Below are 27,347 nucleotides of genomic sequence, written 5' to 3' on the forward strand. Positions count from 1 at the left end.
TCTTGTTTTTCTGTTTTGCTTTATTGTTGTTGTGTTTATTTCTACAGGTCTACTCGCGTTGTTGTTGAACTAAAACACTTTTTGGTCAAATAATAATGAACGAATTATATTGTTTGATATCAGACTTCTATAGAACGTAGTATGAATCTAATAACCACCAAAATTAAGGATAAGATGAATAAAACACACGGATAGTTTGATCGTTTTTTTTTACTATAACATATTCGAAGAATATATTGAACTAGCTAACCCGGTGTTCTTCGCCACCCCAATTAGAAGAAAGAAATAGTACTATTAAGTATCCCTTTGTGAATCCAAATAAATGTCTAATTTCATATTTCTATGTCGATTATTATAGAAAATGCAAATGCACCTTTAGAAAGTTACCATGTGTGCCTAATTTTAAATTTTCGTGTTAACTGATAAAGAAATTACAAAAAGTACCATTCGAATAAAGAAAAAGTACCAAAAAATCTACCCCTAGAATGCTGTCACTTAGGACCGTATACGCTTAATTTCATATTTTTATGTCCATTATTACAGAAAATTTAAAAAGTACCATTAGAATATAGAAAAGGTACCAAAAAGCAGCCACTTGTGTCCACATAAGCTTTATTTCATGTTTCTAGGTTCATTGGCGAAGAAGTGACTAAAAGTACCATTCGAATAAAGAAAAAGTACCAAAAAGTCTCCACTTAGAATCCTAACTCACTTAGGACCATATTAAAAAGTCTACCCCTAGAATTCTCACTGACTTAGGACCGTGTATGCTTAATATCATGTTTCTAAGTCCATTGTTATAGAAAATTAAAGAAAACTACCATTATAATAAAGAAAAATTACCATAAAGTATCCGATTGATTGAATTTTCACTCTCTTAGGACCATATACGCTTAATTCCATATTTCTAGGACCATTATTATAGAAAATTCAAAAAGTACCATTAGAATATAGAAAAAGTACCAAGAAGCAGCAACTTATGGATTCCCACACACTCGTGCCCATGTAAGCTTTGTTTCATGTTTCTTGGTGAAGAAATTACAAAAAGTACCATTGGAATATAGAAAAAGTACCAAAAATTTCGTGGTTTCCCACTCACTCGGGTCCATATAGCCATCATTTCATGTTTCTAGGTCCATTGGTGAAGAAATTACAAATAGTACCATTCGAATAAAGAAAAAGTATGCTTAATTTCTAGTTTCTGAATCCATTGTTATAGAAAATTCAAAAAGTAGCATTAGAAGCATAAAAAAGGTACCTATAGTTCAGTTCTCACATTTTGGTACATAAATATTATCCCCTATTTCTAACACTAACGTCAGCTAACTTTAATGCCGATGAGTGAAATAATTTAAAACATTAAAAAAGTACCATTAAGAGTAAAGAACCAATTTCCCTTTTCCTCCTTGAACACCTCTCAAGTTTGAAATTTAAAAATATTCCATTTTGCCATTATTTTGTATGCATTTCTCAAAAGATTAAAATCTATGTTAATGTGGCCAAAAATTATATTTTGAAAAAAATACCAAACTGTTTACACGGATTTGGCTCAATATACACCTTGGCACTCGAGTTCCAAACAACACCCTGAGTTAAATTTGCATGAATCCAGAAACCAATGTTCAAAAATGATCAAAATTGGCTTAATAATTTCAAATAAAATGTGTTTTCCCGATTTTATCCCCTTTTTGGTACTTCTTTTATCCCCATTGCGCTGGTAAAATTTTATTCAAATAAATTTCTGTATCGTGGTGGCAGCTCGTAATAAAATATTAGTATGTCTATGTCAAATTATAGAAAAACATATTTTATGAAAAAGTACCAAAAATAAACACGGACAAATTTTTTTTATCCGTTAAAAAGTACCAAACTTATATTTTTTTTATTTTTTGATAAGTAAAGAATACGATTTGAAATTTGTTTCTATATTTATTGGCTTAAAAGTTACGTAGGGTGCCAAAAAAGTACCAAAATACAGTTTTTACCCGTTTTATTCCCTATAAGGTTCGAATTTCGAAAAAGTACAAAACACCAGTCAGCTTATTTTTTAAATGGAGTAACATGCAATTTTAAGTTTTTTGTATCTTTATTAGTTTTGAAGATATAAGGTTATAGAATTTACCCGTTATTCCCCTTTTTACCCCCTAAACTTTCGAATTTCCCAAAATCTCTTTTTATCGAAGGAAGGAACCCACAGTTAAAATTTCATGATTATAGCTTCATCTATGGAGGTATGTTATAAGAAATATGTAAAAAATAAACGAATAATACTGATAGCATTTAAAGTTTCTGATAATATTCATAAGCTTTTTTAACTTTTTTTAATAGTAAATACTAATCAATACTGAAATGCTCCTATTATTTTTAAGATATTCTTTTTCAACTTCCCAGCTTTACTTAAATAATGAATTATTAAATCAACATTACATTACACAGAAACAAATGGAATAAATATTGTTGTTTTTAGTTAAAAATAAATCTATTGTTTTTTAATAGGTTCTCTCCTATTTTTATGAACACAACTGTACATACAGTCAAGGAAAAAATTCTAAATACACCCTACGACCTTGAAGGCATTTATAATTAAGAAGTAAACAAGAATATGAACAAAATGTAATAGAAATTATTGGGGAAAAACATAATAATTAGCAGGAAAAAAGTCTACATACAACGTAGTATCTTCTAACATCAAATATACCTATGTAATATTAAAAACAAAGAAACAGTTAATTTTGTTGATCTATTGTGGGTCCCTGGATGGTTTAGATTCGCAATTGACCTATATTGGTACAGTGGGCATGGCACCTCCCATACAAAGCAAACATTTATTATTGTATATCTGGAGTACTATTCTAGCGGGAGTCTTTAAAATTTGTGTGAGCTATGGTAGAACAAAGTTTGCCGGGACATCTAGTTTTATATAAAATTTTGTGTCTAATATGTAAATTAATTATTTTTTTATTTTATAAATAAACTTATTTATTAATGCCCTAAATAAATATTCAGGTTATTCCTGTTCTCACTTTCATCATTCACCTTATTTTTATAAGCATAATTACAACAATAGTTTCCAATTTTCTCAGCATTTCTAATTACAAATGTTTACAATTGATTGTTTTAACTTTAATTATATAAATTTGGCAATCTTATTTTATATAATACTAGCTGAACCCGGTCCGCGTTGCTGGCCCTTCACAGACCGAAAATCAAGAATCTGACTTTACACTGTCACCCAAAAGGCTTTTCTGAAGATTCCGTGAAAACTTCATCAAAATCGGTCCAGCCATTTTTGAGTCCATACGGAACCGTACATACACACATCCATTTTTATGAAATATAGGGCATTAGCGGTATAATGTAAAAATTTGATTTTGCCACACCCCTCCGCCCATAGACTAAAAATTAAAAATCTGACTTTACAGTGTTACCCGCTAGACTATTCTGAAGATAATCTGAAAATTTCATCAAAATCGGTCAAGCCGTTTTTTATATATATAAATGGCATTAGCTGTATAATGTAAAAATTTGATTTTGCCACACCCCTCCGCCCATAGACTAAAAATTAAAAATCTGACTTTACAGTGTTACCCGCTAGACTATTCTGAAGAAACTCTGAAAATTTCATCAAAATCGGTCAAGCCGTTTTTTATATATATAAATGGCATTAGCGGTATAATGTAAAAATTTGATAATGCCACGCCCCTCCGCCCACAGACCGAAAATCAAAAATCTGACCTTACAGTGTTACCCGCTAGACTATTCTGAAGATTCCCTGAAAATTTCATCAAAATCGGTCCAGCCGTTTTTGAGTGCATTCGGAACATACATACCCACATATAAACATCCATTTTTATATATATAGATTGCTGTAATTATGCTTTCAAAAAAAGGGTGAATGGTGAAAGTGAGAACAGGAATAGCCATGATTGATTTAATTTCCTTCACGAACTCTCTAAAACCCCTAAATCAAAGGGTGTATGTAGAATTTTTTACTTGACTGTATGTTTCACGTAGTCAATTCATCTAACATGGATTGGTTTATTATTCATCCTAATTTTAATGTATTAAACATGTAATACTGATTATGATTAGGCCATTCTAGTGATTCCACTTATTCTTCCGAATCTTACCTTGTAATTATCAAAGCCATTGAGATGTTCTTGGGTTAAGTATTTATAATTTAACAGCTGGTGTACCAAGGACATGATGAAGATACCGCAGACAATGAAGTTGGTGATGTTCTAAAAAGGGGGTTGTTGGGTGGTTTTTTCTTGGACCACCGGACAGGTAGGTATATGGAATTAAAATTACAAACAGCTTGAGAGAAGTAATTTGATTTTTTGAATTTTACAGAGATCACAGCGAAAACGTGAATGAAATTAATCAACTAAATAAAATAAATCTAGTTAATCCAGCACGGCGGAGACAACATATTTACTGGTGATTGAGAGACCCGCCAACCCACCGTTTTTTAGTTGTGTTAATACCAATTTTTTGGTTTCGTTATTTATTTTTCTGGTGATTTTTTCAATTAAAATGCAACAAGAATAGTAATATTTTTATGTACGTAATTCTTTTTTATGAACCATTCATGAATTCCTAAGACAAAAATATTTTTCTTATTTTCCCCGTCTTTTTATTGATGTTTTATTAGAATACAATGTATTCCTCCTCTTTATTATTATTTTTGTATTCATAAAACATTAATCTCACAACATTAACAACGCATGTTAAAATTCTCACTTCTTCCTCCTTCCACGTACTTCGAACAACTAATTTTGTCGAACAAAATAATAATCTTCCAAAAAAAATGGCGAAAAATAAATTCTGCTCTGTGTTTGACTTCCCGAAAAACAAATTCTGCCACAGAAAACCTCTTCAAACAGTCACCTCACACGAACACATGTAAACCTTACCTGACTGACAGTTTGACTTTTCCCTGCTTAACCATGACTGACAAACACGCCGTGTAAATTAGATTGGGGTGTTTGAAGGGTCGGTTTGACAAGCACGATTTTTTTGCGCTAGCAGCGCAGTCGTGGAAAGTGTCAAAAACAAGTACAAAATACAACTCTGTAGGGACACACTGTTGCCAGATTATTTGCCAGATTTAAGGGCATTTTGTCGATTTTTAATTGTAAAAATGGCAAAGTGCGATTTGTCGATTTTATGAAAAATCTATCAAGGTTTTCGTATAATTATTTAGCCTTCTTTCCGCTAAATCTCACAATTCTCAACAAAGTTATAAACAAGTAAGAAAGTATTGTCGGTTGTTTGTCGATTTTTAATTGTAAAAATGGCAAAGTGCGATTTGTCGATTTTATGAAAAATCTATCAAGGTTTTCATACAATTATTTAGCATTCTTTCCGCTAAATCTCACAATTCTCAACAAAGTTATAAACAAGTAAGAAAGTATTGTCGGTTGTTTGTCGATTTTTAATTGTAAAAATGGCAAAGTGCGATTTGTCGATTTTATGAAAAGTCTATCAAGGTTTTCGTATAATTATTTAGCCTTCTTTCCGCTAAATCTCACAATTCTCAACAAAGTTATAAACAAGTAAGAAAGTATTGTCGGTTGTTTGTCGATTTTTAATTGTAAAAATGGTAAGTGCGATTTGTCGATTTTATGAAAGGTCTATCAAGGTTTTCATACAATTATTTAGCCTTCTTTCCGCTAAATCTCACAATGCTCAACAAAGTTATAAACAAGTAAGAAAGTATTGTAGGTTGTTTGTCGAATTTTAATTGTAGAAATGGCAAAGTGCGATTTGCAGTTTTTATGAAAAGTCTATCAAGGTTTTCATATAATTATTTAGCCTTCTTTCCGCTAAATCTCACAATTCTCAACAAAGTTATAAACAAGTAAGAAAGTATTGTCGGTTGTTTGTCGATTTTTAATTGTAAAAATGGCAAAGTGCGATTTGTCGATTTTATGAAAAGTCTATCAAGGTTTTCGTATAATTATTTAGCCTTCTTTCCGCTAAATCTCACAATTCTCAACAAAGTTATAAACAAGTAAGAAAGTATTGTCGGTCAAGACCGACCCTACACTAAGTAAATGAGCAAAATCAGTTTTCTTTTAAAATTTCCATAATTTGTTTTCGTGAATGAATGATTTCCAGAAGAGTGCTAAGATGGTGACTAATTATGAGACGATCGCCATGAAATTTGGTTGTGATATTTAAGTCTATATAAAAGTTATATGTGTTGAATTTTATGTGTATACCAAAATTTTGAAGAGATTTATGATCGTTATAGATATTTTTAAAAATATTGTGGGCCTTATATGGGAGATATGACTAATTTTAGAGCGATCGCCATGAAATTTGGTTGTGATATTTAAGTCTATATAAAAGTTATTTGTGTTGAATTTTATGTGTATACCAACATTTTTAAGAGATTTATGATCGTTATAGATATTTTTAAAAATATTGTGGGCCTTATATGGGAGATATGACTAATTTTAGAGCGATCGCCATGAAAATATAGACATAAAGTCTATATGAAAGTTATTGTGTTGAATTTTAAGTGTATACCAACATTTTCAAGAGATTTATGATCGTTATAGATATTTTTAAAAATATTGTGGGCCTTATCTCCCATATGACTAATTTTAGAGCAATCACCATGAAATTTGGTTGTATTATTTATGTCTATATAAAAGTTATTTGCGTTGAATTTTAAATGTATACCAACATTTTTAGGAGATTTATGCACGTTAAAGTGATTTTGGGAAGCGGGCCATATATGGGAGCTATGACTAATTATGGACCGATCATAATAAAATTTGGTGACATGAATTTCATATATATAAAACTAGTTTGGAGCAAAATTTGTGAAAATACCTATATAAATTAAACATTTATGACTGATAAAGTCCAATTTCGGGGGCTAAGTGAAATAATAGATAATAGGGCGTTACAAACATCTGCACAAACGCATTATACCCTCCCCACTATGGTGGTATAAAAATCCAGCTTTGACGATTTTTGATTTCAAAAATAGCACATTTGATGATTTCTTGGCATTATTTTATGAAATAGTTAAAATTTTCTCATTTTGTTGGAGGACATGAAAAGCAATATTTAAATTTTGAATTTCGTGAATTAAAATTTTTAGATTTTAAATAAATTTTTGGAAAAAAAATCACTGAAATTTTTACCTTCCGATTTGACTGCCTACAGCGTAGTCTGGGGTTACATTTGAATGAAATTATCTTTAAAATGTAAATGTCAGAGAATGTTCTTTCGGGTGATAATAAAGATTCAGACATTATTCAATTCCATTTTATGCCCAAAAACTCGAAATTAGATAAAAGTGTTTATAAAAAACCGAAAATTTACCTTTTTTGGAAACTGGTTTTATATATGTGTAGAAAATATAAAATATCTAATAAAGTATATACAGCTTTAAAATTTGTAGTTTTTAGTCGTCAGTAATGGTTAATATTGCATCATAACTAACTAATTACATCATAATAAAGTGCCAAGTAAATTTTATTTTGTAAAAATTTCAAAATTATTTGTCTACCAGATGGAATTGAGTATAAATAAGTTACTAATATTATTGCTTTATTCATTAAATTTCAAGCAAAAAATGTAAATAAATTTTGTAATTAAATATTTGATCATTTTGAAATTTATTATCAACTCGACTCCCAAAATTAATCGAAAATATGCAAACGAACTTCTTCTATGATGTGATTATTTGTCATTATAAATCATACCAAATATGTACTTAAATAATAAAACTCCATTATCAGATTTCATAAATATTTCAAATCATGGATTTTACACCGTTTATTTCTGAAAAGGAACACTAAATTTATTATTATTATTTATTATTAAACAAATTTATTAAATGAAGGTTGTGTAAAATCATCACTAAGTTTATAATGAATCATTATTAATATTTACTTTAACTTCTAGAATTATGCGGAAATTAATTTTTAATAGTTTCATTATGTGCATGATGATTCTATTATTTAGAATCATTGTAATTCTTAAAAATATTAATCTAAAGAGGTTTTTATTGTAAATCAGCAGTTTAGGTTTAAAATCCGAATATAAAATATGCACAAAAACATGAAATTTATTAATTTTAGTCCCAAATTTTAAAAACCGGTTAACCGAGTTGTAAAAACCGGATAAATCGGTTAACCGAAAATCAACATTTTAAATTAACCGGTTCGAAAAAAACGATATTTCAAAGATAAACCGGTTTGTCGGTTAATCGGTTTATAAAAACTAAAAAAACTATATAAATTTGAATTTTTATGTTTTCAAAATTTAAAATTACTATTAGAAATCTCGACCTTTTCAACTTCCCGATTTTTAAAATTCGAAATTTTTTCTTTTTTATCGGGATATTCACCAATCATCCATCTGGCAACACATGTAATGTTTGTGTTTGGAAAATGGAGATTTTTCAAAACCTTATTACCGTCTTTTGATCCCTCATTACCCATACACTGCACTACCATGTTTCAATTTTTATTTATGTGCACTTTATTATCTACCAAAAATGTTTATTCACAATAGTGAATTGGCGTAAACAAAAACAGTTAATTTCAAATTTACCTTTTCCCAGAGTTTAAAAAAATTACAAAACATCTAGTTTAAATTTTAATATTTGATTTTTTTAATATGTTTGATAATTTCTTTATTTTTATCAACTACAATTATATTGTATTTAATTGTTTTTTTTTTATTATTTTTAATTAATTTTCTAAATTTTATTTATGGATGGGTTTCAAGTAACGGACGTTTAACTATATAATATTTTTAAATAAAATTAAAAACTCGGAAAACTAATTTAACAAAATTAAAGATAATAACAGTTATATTTAAGAAAAATTCGTAATTTATCATATTAAAAATAATTGATTGCTGTGTTTAAGAACTGAACAGATTTATAGGTTTAGATTAAAAGAAATTAAAAATAATCAGAAAAACAACAATTTATAAAAGACATTTCAAGAAAAGAAATGCTTTCCTGTGAATTCTCAGCTAAAACCTATTAATTTGTCCAGTACTTGTAGAAACAAGTTTAACTTAATAAATTGTTTATATTTTTTTTTAACAAAATAATCTCTATTTTAATAAAAAATAATCTTTTTTTAATAAAAATAATCTCTTTTATAAATTAGGAACAAAATTGTGTTTGATTTTTAAAAAATTAGGGACTTAAAACAGTAACACACGAAAAATTAATTTGAAACGATTCATTAATGATTTGCATTTGAAGTTTTTAAATTAATTTTTCGTTTTTGTTTCCCGGAAAGGCCCTTAAGTATAATTTTATCAAAATAGGAGTAACATAAACATTTTTAACTAATAAACATATGCTTATAAAAAAGTTATATGTATATAAATGTATAAAACTTAATTTTATAGAGTTTTGTTTTTTTGTTTGTTTTGTATTTTAGCTTGTAGTTTCGTTTTAATACTTTTGTTTTTGCAAAAATTTATTTTATTTGTTTTCTTTTAATAATTTAAGCTCAAAAAATTATGCAAAATACTGTATTTATTCATTTAATTAGTTTAGTTTCAGTGTAATGTCCCTAAATAACGAAGAGCTAATAAACATTTTTTTTATTGGTTAAAAAAATGTTTAATGTTTAATGTTGTTAAGATTTGATTTCATATTTTCCTTTAATTTATTCGAAGAAGGCAAAAATGGGAGTTTTGTTTTTAGTATTTCACTTTAAGAGGATTTTTTCGAACGTCTTCTCGAATTGCCGGGACAACCAGAAGCACTCAACAAGTGTAATTTCCAACCACCATCCAAAGGCAAATGGACATCATCATGACACAGGGGACATCGAGCGGCTCCAGTTTTGAGTTCTAAAATAATAATAAAGAACACTTCTTTAGTATTTTATCAATTAAACGAAATTTATTCTGAAATACCTCTACAATAGTCTTCCATTTGATGCAAATCGTAAAGTTGCTTATGCACAGACTCGGTACACCTCTCACACATTATATAATTGTCTTTGGCCTCACATTCCTCTGCAATAGATATAGAATTAAAGTTGATTTTAAAGGGATAATATTTGCAGATTTGTCAAAAATAATACTCCCAGCAATTTAGTTCCAGTTCTTGTTCAGTTCTAGTTCAGTTCTAGTTCAGTTCTAGTTCAGTTCTAGTTCAGTTATAGTTCAGTTCTAGTTCAGTTCTAGTTCAGTTCTAGTTCAGTTCTAGTTCAGTTCTAGTTCAGTTCTAAGCAGAAATTTTTAACTAATAAGTCTATTTTAAATTGAATACTATGTAAAAACTATAAAAAGATACTAAAAATATAAAACAAAAACTCTATAATTTTCAACCTACATACAATTAATAACTCATTAATCAATTAAAAGCCAATTAAAATACATAATAATCCTTTAACTTGTATTTCATACAAAATGTACTCCAAATTTCCCTGTACTTACTTGTCAAATGATAATTTAAGGCGGCCACTTCTAGCACCTGGCTGCATTGAGGACACTTGGTTAGGAAAGGGCAAGATTTCCAATAATGGCGATCCAATTGAGCCTGATCGCCACTTTGCGAGGACCAATCACAAAAGGGACAACGTCTATTATAAAAAATACAGTTTTAGTTAACAAATTATAAACACTACCCTTCCCACTTACATTACATCCGCTGCCTCTTCAAATGATTCAGAATTTGAGTTGGAATTTTTTCTAGAACTACTGGCTGATATCATGGATCTCTTTAGCTGTTCATTATACTGCTGCTTGCCATTACATTTGGCGATATCTTTTCCCGATGACAAGTAACCATTACTAGTTCCCGGATTTCCGGCTTGAGCCAAAGTATGGCCACTTTTACTTTTTAAAATACGTGTTTCAGATCTTCTCATGGGACTGGATTGAGAATCGGGGGATTTGCAACCGAAGCTGTAGGGACTGGCACGACTATCTGAGCTACCACTTGCCCCGCCACCACCCAATTGTAGATGATCGACAGCACTACGATTTGAGGGTGGTGACTGGGGATCACTGGAACTATGACCAGCAGCATATTTATTAGCTTCTAGCATCTCAGCCTTACGTTCCAAGTCCAATTTATCGAATTCGGTAAATAATTGGCGATACAATAAATTGCGTCTTGTTATATCATCATCGGGCGGTAGCTGTTTACGCACAAGACGAGGATTTACTTTGTACACTAGCAAAAGTATCCTCTCGGCTACTTTACGCACCGGCTCCGCTGGATGATGTATGCCCGAACAGCCACATTCCGAAAGAGCTCTACACGTTAGGCCACTATGTTTGTCCGTACTAATGCCTTGACTTAACACCAATTGTTCCAGCATTTGCATACGACTCAGGGCCAAGCGGGGATGTGTGCCCGAACTGACCGTTCTCGACAAAGCGGGTGCTACTAGATGTTGTTCTTGCACCTCAGGACAAGAGGCTATACTCAAAATCGTATGCTGGGCCAATGTGTGTATACGGGCCGAGGGATCTCCCGATTTGGCCAACAATTCGGGCAGCAGACGATCTACACAACGGGCCACTTCACTCTGTGACACTCTACCGGGCACATATTCTAAAAATAGTACCCTAACTGTTTCGGTAGCCTGATTAAATACCGAATATACTGCATCTCGTACAGCTCGATGTAGTAAGAAAGCGGCACTACGTGCTACTTTGTTGGGACCAGCTGTATTCTCACTATTCGAATTGTTGGTATTCTGTTGGGTCTCTATTTCGTGTCCCTTGAGGAAGTTACGCAAACGTACCAGACCATCTTCACGATCTTGAAATTGTCGCGAATAGAATTGCTCTACCTGGAGGGAAAATAATGGAAAATTAGTTTGAATTTTATAAATTGAAATGAAGAAGAAGAGGTTGAGGTGAGTGAGGAGTATCAATATTTAAATCTTAGCTTTAATCGTGGATCTTTTTATATTTAAATCTTAGCTTTAGTCGTCGATATTTTTATATTTAAATCTTAGCCTTAATCCTGGATCTTTTTATATTTAAATTTTAGCTTTAATCGTGGATCTTTTTATACTTAAATCTTAGCTTTAATCGTGAATCATTTTGTATTTAAATCTTAGCTTTAATAGTGGATCTTTTTATATTTAAATCTTAGCTTTAATCGTGGATCTTTTCATTTTAAAATCTTAACTTTAATCGTGGATCTTTTTATATTTAAATTTTAGCTTTAATCGTGGATCTTTTTATATTTAAATCTTTGCTTTAATCGTGGATCTTTTTATACTTAAATCTTAGCTTTAATCGTGGATCTTTTTATATTTAAATTTTAGCTTTAATCGTGGATCTTTTTATAATTAAATTTTAGCTTCATTCCTAGATATTTTTATAATTATATTTTAACTTCATTCGTGTATCTTTTTATACTTAAATTTTAGCTTCATTCCTAGATATTTTTATAATTATATTTTAACTTCATTCGTGGATCTTTTTATACTTAAATTTTAGCTTCATTCCTAGATATTTTTATAATTATATTTTAACTTCATTCGTGGATCTTTTTATACTTAAATTTTAGCTTCGTTAGTGGGTCTTTTTATATTTAAAGTTTAGCCTTAATCGTGGATCTTTTCATACTTCAATTTTAGCCTTAATCTTGGATCTTTTCATACTTCAATTTTAGTCTTAATCTTGGATCTTTTAATACTTCAATTTTAGCCTTAATCGTGGATCTTTTCATACTTCAATTTTAGCCTTAATCTTGGATCTTTTCATACTTCAATTTTAGTCTTAATCTTGGATCTTTTCATACTTAAATTTTAGCCTTAATCGTGGATATTTTCATACTTCAATTTTAGCCTTAATCGTGGATCTTTACATACTTCATTTTTAGCTTTAATCGTGGATATTTTCATACTTCAATTTTAGCCTTAATCGTGGATCTTTTCATACTTCAATTTTAGCCTTAATCGTAGATCTTTTCATACTTCAATTTTAGCCTTAATCGTGGATCTTTTCATACTTCAATTTTATCCTTAATCGTGGATATTTTCATACTTTAATTTTAGCCTTAATCGTGGATCTTTTCATACTTCAATTTTAGCCTTAATCGTGGATCTTTTCCTACTTCAATTTTAGCCTTAATCGTGGATCTTTTCCTACTTCAATTTTAGCCTTAATCGTGGATCTTTTCATACTTCAATTTTAGCCTTAATCGTAGATCTTTTCATACTTCAATTTTAGCCTTAATCATGGATCTTTTCATACTTCAATTTTAGCCTTAATCGTGGATCTTTTCATACTTCAATTTTAGCCTTAATCGTGGATTTTTTCATACTTCAATTTTAGTCTTAATCATGGATCTTTTCATACTTCAATTTTAGCCTTAATCGTGGATCTTTTCATACTTCAATTTTAGCCTTAATCGTCGATCTTTTCATACTTCAATTTTAGCCTTAATCGTGGATCTTTTCATACCTCATTTTTAGCCTTAATCGTGGATCTTTTCATACTTCAATTTTATTATTAATCATGGATCTTTTTATACTTCAATTTTAGCCTTAATCGTGGACCTTTTCATACTTCAATTTTAGCCTTAATCATGGATCTTTTCATACTTAAATTTTAGCCTTAATCATGGATCTTGTCATACTTTAATTTGAGCCTTAATCGTGGATCTTTTCATACTTCAATTTTAGGCTTAATCGTGGATCTTTTCATACTTCAATTTTAGCCATAATCGAGGATCTTTTCATACTTCATTTTTAGCCTTAATCGTGGATCTTTTCATACTTCAATTTTAGGCTTAATCGTGGATCTTTTCATACTTAAATTTTATTCTTAATCATGGATCTTTTTATACTTAAATTTTAGTCTTAATCGTGGATCTTTTCATACTTCAATTTTAGCCTTAATCGTGGATCTTTTCATACTTCAATTTTAGCCTTAATCGTGAATATTTTCGTACTTTAATTTTTTGGATTTCTCAATTCCCCCTTTTTCTGTCTCACATACACCTTAAACCTCTTTAAAAAAAAAATCTAGTTCAAACTCACCATATCATTACCAAACACCAAAATAGGCAATGCCGCCTGACGACGTTCACGATCATTTAAACGTGAACGACCACGATTAGGATCGGATTCCAGTAAAGCGGTACCTTGACACTCTCTTAAAAATTCATTAGTATTCGAACTGGATCATCAAAAGGATTTTATAGTATAACATCAACATACATCGAAATGAAATTTGTATATATGTATTGTATATATATTTCGAAAATAATTTATAAGATGGAAAAAAAGTGGGGACAGGGTAGAGAGCAAACATGATGTATTGTATTTTTCAACAAGTCGAGAAAGCGAGCATGAAAATTAAATAAATAAACAGAAAAAACAAACACTAATTAAAATAAAGTTTTCTAAAATAAATACAAGTATATTTAGTAGTAGTTAGTATTGAAAATAATGGATGTTGAAGATGTTTAGATGTATGATGTTATTACTAAGATGAAAAGGATTTCATACATATTCCAGGGTTCTCTAGTAAGAAAACATGCAGTAAGAAAATTTACATTTACATCTGTGTGTTTACTATAACATCCAAAAACTTAAGGGAGTAATCTAGAATCTTGTTTTATTTTTATTTATTTTTTTTGAAGATCACTAAGACTAAAGGTTTATTATTGAGAAAACACATCTATATAGTTTAGACATGAAGCTAAAACAACTTTACAATTATAACTTACTGCCTTAGAGTGGGTATGGCACGATCTTCATATTCTTCATAGGAATTGCGAGGAGCACTTTTGTTGCGCCTTCTCAAAGAGCCCTGATGGCTGGACATGGGTGAACTGTGGCGGCTAGGACTGCGTCTCATATTCAATTTGGGTGACATGGGTATTTCGTCATGGGATTTACGTAAACTGGCCGCTGATAGCGTAGATATATTGTCACTAATGCTGTTGCTGTGATTAGTGTGTGATAAATTGCCGCCTAGACCACCGGTAGAACTATTGCCATCTGTGGAGGATTTATCGTCCTGTACACTTTTGGGACTCATGGTGGCAGCCAAATGAGCTTCGGCCAAGGCCTGGGCTACATCTTGCAAACTGGGCGCCACCGGTAGTATGGGTTTGGAGGCATAAATCTCACAAGCCATATCATTAGCGGCTACCGATTCCCCTTGTTTCTCTAGCAAATCATCGATTAGTAAGTGTTTAAATACCAAAGATTTATACATTTCTATCTGTTCTTTTCTTAATTTAGCAGTAGTGAAATCTTCCTGTTGCACTGCCTGGCGTTTGGCCAAAGCATAACGTCCCAGACGTTCTCCGGCTGAGCGCAAAGCACTCATACATAGCTTAAGCTTGCGAGCATATTCAAAACGTTCCGTGGCCACAGCCTTTATCTTGCGTTCCTCCATTTCTCTTATAATATCCGATATAGATTCTTCCACATACATGGAAAATAACAGATCATCACACATAGAGGCTAAGGCTGACTCTGTGGAGTCTTGTGTAGATTGCTGTGGTTGATCTTGTGCAGCAGCTGCTACATTCTCCTCGCTTTCCTTATTTACCACCTGCGTAACATCCAATTCTTCACCCAAAACATTGACCGCTATTAAAGCAATTTGTTTGTCGCTATTAAATTCATTGCTATGAGGACCACTTAATCTAAGTTTCAGATGAGTGCCTTTGCGTGGATTTACCGAAACACTTTGCAGTTCACGAGATTTGTAATTGGTAGCTGCATTATCTGCTAAGGCCACAAAACCCAGAAAATCAAAGCATTGTGAGGAAGGAGTGCTGGGTATGCTTTTGGGTGAATAGTGTAACCAGAGTTCAACTTTTTCGGCTTTAAATGGAAACAAACATTTTAATTTAATAATATTTATGCTGCTGTTTAATGTATATTAAAACTTACGTATTAAATACTGGTGGGCTAATAATTGTATGCGACATATTTTAGCTGGTTTATGAAATCTTAAAACAATATCATGAGGTGTTATTGTACTACCAACCGCACTGCGCCATCCATGTACCGTAGGACCGTGAGTATTTAGTTCACTAGCTGGAAAATTGGGATCTTCATCTATAAATAAAATAAACAAAACTTAGCATTTTTATTAATTCTTAGCTAGAAAATGTTCTGCTATATAATTCTTGTAACTGATTTCCATATCTTAAATATTTTTCCAAATTAATACTAAAAATTTCTTTCAGTGTCTCTTAATTACTCTTCTTATTACCTCATACTCTTTTAATAAGACACGTGTTGTTTTCTCTCTCCCTCATTTTCTTAAATATTTACACAGTTGATTGAACCAATGAAATGATATCAACATAATCGAATACGAAAGACACAATAAAAACAAACGACACAACTATATAAAAACAAACAACAAAAAAACACTCATCAACAAATAAATATGTAAACAAAACAAGTGTCACCACATTTTTTGAAAATATTAAAAGCAAGTGGAAAGAGAAGAGGAAATAACAATACATTGCCAGATGAGGGGCACGAGTTTAAGTGGGAATTTTATTTGTAAATAAGGATAGTTAGAGGTGTATTTTAATTAAAATTTATGTTAAGGACATGAATCCTTTTAATCGGCTTCAGTTTTAATATTTTAAAAGCATTTGAGGAAGACCAAAGAACCAGTATGAAAAAAACCACGACTGAAGACAAAATGAAAGTTTGAAAAGAACCACGATTGAAGACCAAATGAAATGAAAAGAATTAGGATTGAATACCAAATAAAAGTATTAAAAAAACCTCCATTGAAGACCAAAGGAAAGTATGAAAAGAACCACGATTGAAGTCCAAATGAAAGTATTAAAAAAACCTCCATTAAAGACCAAAGGAAAGTATGAAAAGAACCACGATTGAAGTCCAAATGAAAGTATTAAAAGAACCACGATTGAAGTCCAAATGAAAGTATTAAAATAACCACGATTAAATACCAAAGGAAAGTGTGAAAGAACCACAATTGAAGACCAAATCATGGTTCTGATTGAAAACATTATATATGAAAAGAACTACGATTGTAGACCAATTGAAAGTAAGAAAGCACCAGGATTGAATCCCAAATGAAAGTAAGAAAAGCACCAGGATTGAATCCCAAATGAAAGTATGAAAATAACCGCGATTGAAAACCAAATTAAAATATAATGGAAAGAACTACGATTGAAGGTCAAATGAAAGTATGAAAAGAACCACGATTAAAGACCAAAGGAAAGTATGAAAAGAACCACGATTAAAGACCAAAGGAAAGTACGAAAAGAATCAGGAGTGAAGACCAAATGAAAGTACGAAAAGAACCACGATTGAAGACCAAATAAACGAATGAAAAGAAACACGATTGAATACCAAATAAAAGCATGAAAAGAACCAGGATTGTAGACCAAATGAAAATATAAAAAGAACTAGGATTGAAGACCAAATGAAAGTATGAAAAGAAACACGATTGAAGACCAAATAAACGAATGAAAAGAACCACGAATAAATACCAAAAGAAAGTGTGAAAGTACCACAATTGAAGACCAAATTATGAAAAGAACCATGATTGAAAACCTTATATAAGTATGAAAAGAACTACGATTGTAGACCAATTGAAAGTAAGAAAAGCACCAGGATTGAATCCCAAATGAAAGTATGAAAATAACCGCGATTGAAAACCAAATTAAAATATGATGGAAAGAACTACGATTGAAGTTCAAATGAAAGTATGAAAAGAACCACGATTAAAGACCAAAGGAAAGTATGAAAAGAACCACGAATAGATACCAAAGGAAAGTGTGAAAGTACCACAATTGAAGGCCAAAAGAATGAAAAGAACCATGATTGAAAACCTTATATAAGTATGAAAAGAACTACGATTGTAGACCAATTGAAAGTAAGAAAAGCACCAGGATTGAATCCGAAATGAAAGTATGAAAATAACCGCGATTGAAAACCAAATTAAAGAACTACGATTGAAGGCCAAATGAAAAAAACCACGATTAAAGACCAAAGGAAAGTATGAAAAGAACCACGATTAAAGACCAAAGGAAAGCACGAAAAGAATCAGGATTGAAGACCAAATGAAAGTACGAAATGAACCACGACTGAAGACCAAATAAACGAATGAAAAAAACACGATTGAATACCAAATAAACGAATGAAAAGAAACACGATTGATTACCAAATAAGAACATGAAAAGAACCAGGATTGTAGACCAAATGAAAATATGAAAAGAACCAGGATTGAAGACCAAATGAAAGTATGAAAAGAAACACGATTGAAGACCAAATAAACGAATGAAAAAAACACGATTGAAGGACCAAATGAAAGCATTAAAAGAACCACGATTGAAGATCAAAGCCTTTGATGGCTTTACAATATTAACAAATAGAAATTCAATTTTCAAACACCAAAAATCCAGACATATTTTTCTCATTTATGCAAAATTCTTGTGCAAACATTTCCACTGAAAATACGTAAGACTGTTTTGCCAAACTCTTCAAAACAACCCTGTCATGCCGATATGATTTTCATGTTTAAAAATAAATCGCAATCACTGGTAGCCACATCTGATAAATTTGGGGGATGGTAAATTGATTCCTAGTAAAATGAGCTCATAATCGTCTTCATTCAGACTGAAATCACACTTATTATTCGGCCTAACAACAAAAAAATTTCCGAAATAATTTAATTAATGTTAATGTTATTCTTTGGATTGATTGAATTTTGAAAACATTTTCTATATGCTATGTACAAATTTTCACATAATATTGCGTTTCAATCGGCTCAGTAGTTTCGGAGTTAAAATAACAAATTGAGCAAAAAATATACTTTTTACGTGAAAATAATTTTTTTTGGATTAAAAAAAAAATATGAAAAATCGAAAACTGGAGAAATTTTTCACATTCATCTGCCCATCTTCTCCCATTTCCAAGAAATTTAGATTCATCCTCTCAAGTGATTTAAATTTCCGAAAAATTTAAATTTCTCTAACAGAACTCGCACTGTTGAAGGTTATGACCACGGACCATGATAGACCAACACCCTACCTAAATATTCCAGAAAGATTCATCCGCCCATCTTCTCCCATTTCCAAGAAATTTAGATTCATCCTCCCAAGAAATTAAAATTTCTCTATCAGAACTCGAACTGTTAAAGGTTACGACCACGGATCATAATAGACCAACACCCTTCCTAAATATTCCAGCAAGATTCATCCGCCCATCTTCTCCCAATTTCCTGGAATTTAGATTCATCCAACCATTATAAGTAAATTTTAAAAATTCTGAAAAAATATAAAAATAGGTTTGACTTAGTTTTTGGAAAAAGCGGGAGATTAGTTCCCATTTCCATCGTGAGTGGTCCATTTGGTCCAACCGTGTGATTATTATTCCATTTTGAATACACCTACCTTGATTTCCAATGTTTAACAGTGTTATATTAGCTTTTAAACAGAACTCTGTTAACTCGACTGGTTTGTGTCTAGGGTTATAAATTTCTAAATTTAACTTTAAAACCCAATGTCCAGCTTTTTGCGAATCTGAATCTGGCATCCCTAATTGGAGGCATGAAGATTGTTGTCAAACACAACAAGAGCTTGTAAACTCGTTTGGAGCTGGAATGTCCATAAAAAATATAAATATGTATACAAAAATGGATAAATTTGGTTAGAAGGTAATGGTTTGTAACCTCTACAACTATGTCTTCGGATATTTACATCAAATAATGTCTTCAAAAACGTTTGCTACCCTTTATAAGACAACACCATTCTTCAGTAAAGTTTTGGCCCGATTTGGCATCTTGCTACTATTCCAAAACTGCCATGGATTGTATGGAAGCAACAAAGTCATACCAAAACATATGTACCCTCCCAATTGTCCCCAACTTCGTAGAATTGAAAAATATTGGGCTATTGTCAAAGCAAAATTATTGAAAAATGGAAGCGCTATTATCGACAATAAAAAAATGTCATCTGCTTGGAATAAATATGCAGCACAGATGGACCGAAAAGTTGTGCAAAAGTTAATGGATAACATCAAGTCAAGAATTTTTATTAAAAATAAAGATATTTAACTAGTTTTTGCATATTCATAACTGTTAATAAATATGAATAAATTTGTGGTTGAACATTATGAAATCGCATTTTTCTTTATGTAGATATTAAAGCTTAACACTGTGGTTCCAAATCAAAATCTTGGTGGAATTGGTATCTCCGATTCAAAAAAAAATCTTTAAAAGATCAATATAAACTTTTTTCAAGTTACAGTAGGGTCTAATACAAATCAATAATAAATAAAGAAATATTTCTAAAAATTCCATTCCGTAAAAATTAAAAAAAAAGTATTTCGGCGGGTGCTGGCGATTACAATTTTTTTTACAAAGTTTCTTTAAATGATGTATATAGTCATTGGACGGGCTTCGACGGTCTTTTTTTTTTGGCAAGCCATATAACACTCCTAGAAAAAAAAAATATCTGTATATTTGAGACCCAAGTTTAAGGGACTATAACAGGAAAATGGAGAGGCCCATAAATATAAGATATACATTTAATAAAAGCCTATATCAATGTTTATCTATGTTTTGAAGTATGAATTTCTATATGGTACAACCATTGAGATATATCTAATTTAGTAAAGCAGTAAAATATTAAAAAAAAATAACGAAAATAACGAAAATATGATTCAAAATTTGTTGAACTTCTGGCGCTTCTGTCGAGAAAACGAAATGTCCAGTTGAAATGTCCCCTTATCTTAGAGAACTTAGTGGGAATGTTGATAGATTCTACATATGGCAACATTTCTCCTCCCCACTCTCACTATCAAATCCAAGAGATACACAATATTCTTAACTCTCCCATTCTATAAACATTGTCGTCATGTTTCTAAACATTCTACTCAATTTTTGTATCTCATAAATACAGATAATAATTTCAGTTTATTTTTAGTTATTAGTTAAAGAAGTCGAAGGCATTTGTAAACCCGCATATAAATATTAGTTAATTTTTCAAATAAAATTGAAAAAAAAAAATTTCAAAATGACCTCAACGCCAACAGCCACAGAATCGAACACCAAAGTTAAACCAAAAGTGGGATTTTGGTTACAAATACAAAGTTTATTAAACACTATTAACCATGTTTTCATACTGCTAATTGGTGTCTATATTACATTGTTGGCTCGTAGTCTCAATTTCCAAGATACTGCCATGCATATGTTTATGACCGTAATCGGGGTAAGTAAACCAGCAAAGAGTGAAGTGGAGTAGAATCGAATAAAGTATTTGTTTTTTACACGTCATTGTTTGCGGCTAGAGAATAATGATGATTTGTTATTGTTTTGTTTAATTTACCGGCATGATAAGTGGATTTTGTTTTTCAAAAAAAAAACTAAATAAATATTCATACATACATATTTACCAAGTGGTCAATAATGTAGATATTTAACGGCTGTTGCCAGTGGTCATGAACTTTGAACTATATGAACTAATATGTATGAATATAAATATAGCCAGTCAGTCTGATTATCTTATCAGGTTCTGTGTTGAGGAGTCGTAAGGTCTATTTTATGTACACGTTAAGAATTGAAGATTAATATATTTAGATGATTGTTCGAATATTAAGGTGGGGTATCAATACTGTTTAAATGCAATTACACAATTGGTTTTGGGTAAAACGTAACTGTTATGGAAATAAATCCATGTATCTGTGCCGATTACTTTGAAATATTAATGTGAGCAATTATAATATACTACAGTGCGAAAATAAGTTTAAAACAACGGTCTATTAGCTAAAAAAATAAACATTTTAATATAATTATACCCTTCACCTTCGTGAGAAGGGTATATACATATATACAAACGGAATGTGTAATTTCCACAATTTAATTTTCCGATCCTATAAACTAAATATATTCTGGATCCTTATAGATAGCGGAGTCGATTAAACCATGTCCGTATGTCTGTCTGTTGAAATCAACTTTCCGAAGCCCCCAAATAACTTACATACACGATTCATACATCAATATCTCCGGAATTCTTCCGGTTCGGTTGCTATTTAAAATCGAGAAAATCGATCGACAAATGAGTGATATATAAGGAAAAAACCAGGACAACCTCCATTTTTGATCTATATCTGGATTACTAAGTCATTAATATAGACAATATGGATATCTAATGATAGATATTCCAATGACCTTGGCAACGACGTATATAAAACCATAGTAAGTTGGACCTACAATGGGTCAAAATCGGAAAAATATTTTTTAACCCGAATTTTTTTTTCACCAAAAGTTTTTTAAAAAACAAAAAAATTTTAAAATTTAAAAAAAAAATTAAAAAAAACAATTCGAAAAAAAAAATTTCCAAAAAATGAAAAACAACTTTGGAAAAAAATAAATTTTGTTATCTAAAAATATTTAAAATTTTTATTTTGAAGTATAATTTGGTGAAGATATATAAGATACGGCACACAGGATGGCTTCATACATTTTTTTGCAAAAATTATAAGGAGTGGTCGTAGACGCTGAAATTTGGCACCGAGATTTATATGGACTAAATTAAGAACAAAAATTAAATTTTATCAAAATCGTCCACGCCCAACTCCCACTGCCCATACAATCCAAATTGATTTTTTCGCATAAAATTGTTTATATCCAAGCAGAAGTCTAGAAATTTGGTACATACATTTATTGAAACAAAAAAGGAACGCATGCCGAGTTTCAATAAAATCGGTTACGCCCACGAAACCCATACATAGATATGAATTTTTTTGATATTTCGTTTATTATTCGACAAAAAATGTTAAGTTTTCAATCTGTAAACTATTTTTTTTAATTGAAACAAGACACTCCTCTCCCACGTTTAATTTTATTAAAAAACAGCTTGGGGGAAAGTGGGGCTACATTTTTTTCCATGAAAAATCAAAAATAAAATAATTTTTAGAGACTTATAGATTTGGGCATATCTTCTTAACGGTTTATGATATCCCCATAATTTTTTTTTATTTATGGAGAAATGTTATATTTTTCAAATATGTTAAAGGTAAATGGTATTATTAGGAAAATTATTCATATATAAACCACTGAATTGCGTGAAAATATAAGTAAATTTTTGCTTAACACCCTTGCATGGACTTTACTTCATTTTTTTAAAAATAAAATAAATTTTTTCTTAAAACATTTCTCTACAAAACTGCATCATTTGATTTTTGAAATTGAGTGTTTGAAAAATTGACTTTTTGACACCAAAATCCCTCTGTGCAGCACAGCCGAATATAGCTCTCTTACTTGTTTTTAATAATATTAAATATTTGGAAAAATTTACATTCCATTCTTTAAATAGATAATAATGACTTAAAAATCGGATTTTTTAACATGTTTAGCTTTTATTTTGAAACATTTGTACAAAATAAATTTATTCAAAATATTGGTCATTGTTAGCAATGACCTTTTCGCATCTATCTGGACTCTTTCAGGACTCTTTTGCTTTCACCAAATACAGAGAAGTAACTTAGCGCCATGGATATTTGGCTTTGGTGTCGATTCGGCTGGTTGACCGAGTTTCACGTACGATCTCTTACGCTTCGGGTTATTGTAATGGATCCATTTTTCATCGCAAGTAATGATTCGGTGCAAAAATGATTTTCTTTTATAGCGTTCAAGCATGATTTCCGAAATACAAAATCGTCTTTAAAGGTCTCCCTTCTTCAATTCGTATGGTACCCAATTTCTCTGCTTTTGGATGAATCCTTTTGCTCACAAACGTTTTGAAATTGCTGCTTGAGTAGCTCCCAATGAGTTCGCAAGCTCTTGTTGAGTTTGAAAACTATCTTCATGGATGCCTCCTTGGTCTTCAAACATTTTAGAGTGGCCTGGGCGATAATTGTTTTCCGGTTGCTATTTAAAATCGACAAAATCGGCCCACAAATGGCTATTATATATGGAAAAAATTTAAACAAAAGAATTTAAAAAAAAAATAATTTTTTTGAAGTATAATTTGCTGAATGGTATATAAGATTCCGAACAGCCTAATATAGATCTCTTGTTTGTTTCAAATTAAAGAAGTAAAGCAAAACTTCCTACATATGACGCTTTGTTTTCTCAAAATTCGTCATTTAAGAAGCAAAAAAAAACTGAATACTATAATATTTAATAACTAACTTAGAATAAACGACAGATATATACCCTTCAAAATGACATAAGTTATTCAAAACAAAAACCGCGTTCAAAAAATACGCCATCTATTGTAAATCCCGCATTTTTAAGTCATACACCCAATAATATTGTAACGTTTTTACGTTTTCAAAACGGTGGTTTATTTACTTTAAATAAACCGGATACTTTTGATTGCAAATAAAAGCAAATTAGTAGTTTAACAACTCTTTATTTATTCATTCATATTTACTCAACAATAGTTTAAACAGCCACTATGTGTTTCTATACAAATACAAGTTTATAATTCGTAATAATACACACACTTAAATTACACTTTATAGTGTACAAGACAGTTGATGTTAATTCTAAGGGCACTGCTACACGTTCAATATATTGTTACGTTTTAACCTTTTCAAAACGTTAGTTTATTTCCTTTAAATAAACCGGATACTTTTGATTGCAAATAAAAGCCGTTTAGTAGTTTGAAAATGGTAACAACTCTTTATTTATTCAAATGTACAACAACAACACTCAATGTTTTTTTTATACACGTTTATAAATTCTCAGAAATACAGACACTTTATAATGTACACGAATTCACTTGAAAAATACAGCACACTTTAAGGCACTCAGTTGATGTTTATTCGAATAGCGTCTCTGTACACGAATTCACTTGAAAAATACAACACACTTTAAGGCACTCAGTTGATGTTTATTCGAATAGCGTCTCTGATAAAATGACTCACGACTGCAACCTCTGCCACTATTTATAACACTGCATAACCATCTAGAAAGCTCTATTTCTACAATGTTCTTTAACTGAATATTCGAATTTGAATACAGCGTTGCCAATTTACGATCAATGGTCAACTGAAAGGTTTTATTTAATAATGCCCACAGATATGTTACAGTTTGCTATTACAGCACTGTTATTTGATAATGCTTTCAAACCAGCCCTTAAAATCGTTATATTTGAATTCAAGTACAATTTCGTAACAATACATTGTGATATTTGGATCGCGATCCATTGTAATAGCAGTGCCCTAAGGACGCCTATGATAAACTGCCCAGATACTATTTATAAACAGTGCCATCTTCCTTCGAGTAGAATCATGATTGTTCTTAACGGACAAAACTAATATAAATTCGTAACAATATGAATGACTTAAAGGTAACTATTTTTCATCAAGATGTTGCTTTCACATTCCTTAATTTGAAATGTGGGCATACAAATATAGAGGTATTGTATATCAATATATAGGAAATGGTGTTTTATTTAAAATGATGTATAAATAATAAAAATGTAAAGGATATAATTCTCCAAAAATCCAAATATTTTAATAATTTAGAGGCTCTCAAATGAGTTTTAATTTGTTTAAATTTCAAGCAATATATGTATTTACAAAATTCTCTTTTATTTCCAGTTCCATGTCTTGAGTGCCGAAGCCTTGATGTCCCACTATCCCTTAAATCCCATAACAAATCGATTCTCACATCGCAACAAATCCCGGTTTCATGGCATTTTACAACTCATAGGTGGCTCAATGGCTTTGCTAGGAGGTTTGGGTAAAATGCAAAGTACTGAGGTACATTTTACCACCTGGCATGGACGATTTGGTAAGTACTCACTACCCATTTAGCAAACAACACAATTTGTAAATTATTTAACCTAATTTTCCCATTTATTACAGGTCTCTTTGCCACCTTCATGTGTTTCGCCAGTTTACTGGGTGGCGTACTCAACTATTTCCAGCCCAAGTTTGTACACAAAATCTACTCACCCTCTGAACTGAAATTTCGCCACAATTTATTTGGCTTGCTCACCTTTAGTTTGGGCATGACTACCATCACTTTGGGCTATTTTACGCAATTCTTTACCAAATATGTGGATGCTGCTGTAATACCAGCATTTGCTTTGGCCACCGTGTTGGTTTATTTGATGACTATCATTTCGCCCGTAAGTTCTTTGTTGGATAAATTGAAATATCGCAAGAAGAAGTGAATGGTGGTTGCAGAGTGGAAAGATTAAATTTAATAAATGAAATAAATTAAGAGAAAATGCTAAAATAAAAGTGTTTAATTTGTTTGGCAAAAAAGGTGTAAGTTCAAAATATAGACTTGAGACGGAAATAAGCTGGGCTCCTTTCAAAACTGACCAACAGCAGATGTTTTCAATCGATACAAAACTTTTCAACTTTTCATGCTTTAAAGAAAAGCTACTTATCATTACAGCCGATTAATTCATATTTTTATTTAGTAATCGTAGGTTTTTCTATAGTCTTATTTTAGCATTAATCGTAGGTCTTTATACAGTCCTAGTTTAACTTTATACAGTCATAGTTTAGCTTAAATCGCTGGTCTTTATACAGTCATAGTATAGCTTGAATCGCAGGTCTTTATATAGTCCTAGTTTAGCTTGAATCGCAGGTCTTTATACAGTCATAGTTTAGCTTGAATCGCAGGTCTTCATACAGTCCTAGTTTAGCTTTACATAGTCCCAGTTTAGCTTTAATCGCAGGTCTTTATACAGTCATAGTTTAGCTTGAATCGCAGGTCTTCATACAGTCCTAGTTTAGCTTTACATAGTCCCAGTTTAGCTTTAATCGCAGGTCTTTATATATTCCTAGTAGAATCGCAGGTCTTTATACAGTCCTAGTTTAACTTTAGTCGTACAGATCTAGTTTAGCTTTCATCGTAGGTCTTTATACAGTCCTAGTTTAGCTTTAATCGTAAGTCTTTATAGAGTTCTAGATTAGCTTTAATCGTAAGTCTTTGTAGAGTTCTAGTTTAGCTTGAATCGCAGGTCTTTCTACAGTCCGAGTTCAACTTTAGTCATACTGCTCTAGTTTAACTTTAATCGTAGGTCTTTATAGAGTTCTAGTTTAGCTTAAATCACAGGGTTTATACAGTCCTAGTTTAGCTTTAATCATAGGTCTTTATATAGTCCAAGTTTAGTTTTAATCGCAGGTCTTTATACAGTCCAAGTTTAGCTTTAATCGTAAGTCTTTATATAGTCCCAGTTTAGCTTTAATCGCATGTCTTTATACAGTCCTAGTTTCGCTTGAATCGCAGGTCTTTATAAAGTCCTAGTTTAGCTTTAGTCGTACAGTTCTTGTTCAGCTTAAATTGTAGGTCTTTACATAGTCCTAGTTTAGCTTTAACAGGTTTTTATATAGTCCTAGCTTAGCTTAAATAGGTCTTTATATAGTCCAAGTTTAGCTTTAATAAGTCTTTAT

General features: G+C 31.0%; 2 protein-coding genes across 3 annotated transcripts in view; one reads left to right on the top strand and one right to left on the bottom strand.

Annotated features, from left to right (window-relative positions):
* Positions 1-9,430: 9,430 nt before the first annotated feature.
* LOC135952247 (centrosomal protein of 104 kDa) overlaps positions 9,431-27,347 on the bottom strand; it is a 139,569-nt gene continuing 121,652 nt past the window's right edge. The window contains exons 2-8 of one of the 2 annotated variants that reach the window (XM_065502098.1): positions 15,882-16,049; positions 14,702-15,812; positions 14,010-14,124; positions 10,642-11,804; positions 10,438-10,583; positions 9,913-10,014; positions 9,431-9,846 (exon numbers count right to left, since the gene is read on the bottom strand). In XM_065502098.1, coding sequence (XP_065358170.1) covers positions 9,707-9,846; positions 9,913-10,014; positions 10,438-10,583; positions 10,642-11,804; positions 14,010-14,124; positions 14,702-15,812; positions 15,882-16,049 — 2,945 coding nt within the window. In that variant the 3' untranslated portion in view covers positions 9,431-9,706. Of the gene's footprint in view, positions 9,847-9,912; positions 10,015-10,437; positions 10,584-10,641; positions 11,805-14,009; positions 14,149-14,701; positions 15,813-15,881; positions 16,050-27,347 lie in introns of both variants that reach the window. The other variant, XM_065502097.1, reaches the window with a different exon arrangement.
* LOC135950973 (transmembrane reductase CYB561D2) lies at positions 20,970-26,183 on the top strand. The gene is made up of 3 exons (XM_065500515.1): positions 20,970-21,193; positions 25,536-25,728; positions 25,803-26,183. The coding sequence occupies exons 1-3, from the start codon at positions 20,999-21,001 to the stop codon at positions 26,111-26,113; spliced, it is 699 nt and encodes a 232-aa protein (XP_065356587.1). The 5' UTR covers positions 20,970-20,998; the 3' UTR covers positions 26,114-26,183.

Source organism: Calliphora vicina, chromosome 2 (assembly GCF_958450345.1).
Source record: "Calliphora vicina chromosome 2, idCalVici1.1, whole genome shotgun sequence".
NCBI lineage: Eukaryota > Metazoa > Arthropoda > Insecta > Diptera > Calliphoridae > Calliphora > Calliphora vicina.

Bases quoted from the DNA above. Each gene is read 5' to 3' on its own strand.
- LOC135950973 (XM_065500515.1), top strand. From the start codon at position 20,999: ATGACCTCAACGCCAACAGCCACAGAATCGAACACCAAAGTTAAACCA. The intron at 21,194-25,535 runs GTAAGTAAACCA...TTTTATTTCCAG, and splicing joins TGTTTATGACCGTAATCGGG to TTCCATGTCTTGAGTGCCGA. The intron at 25,729-25,802 runs GTAAGTACTCAC...CATTTATTACAG, and splicing joins CACCTGGCATGGACGATTTG to GTCTCTTTGCCACCTTCATG.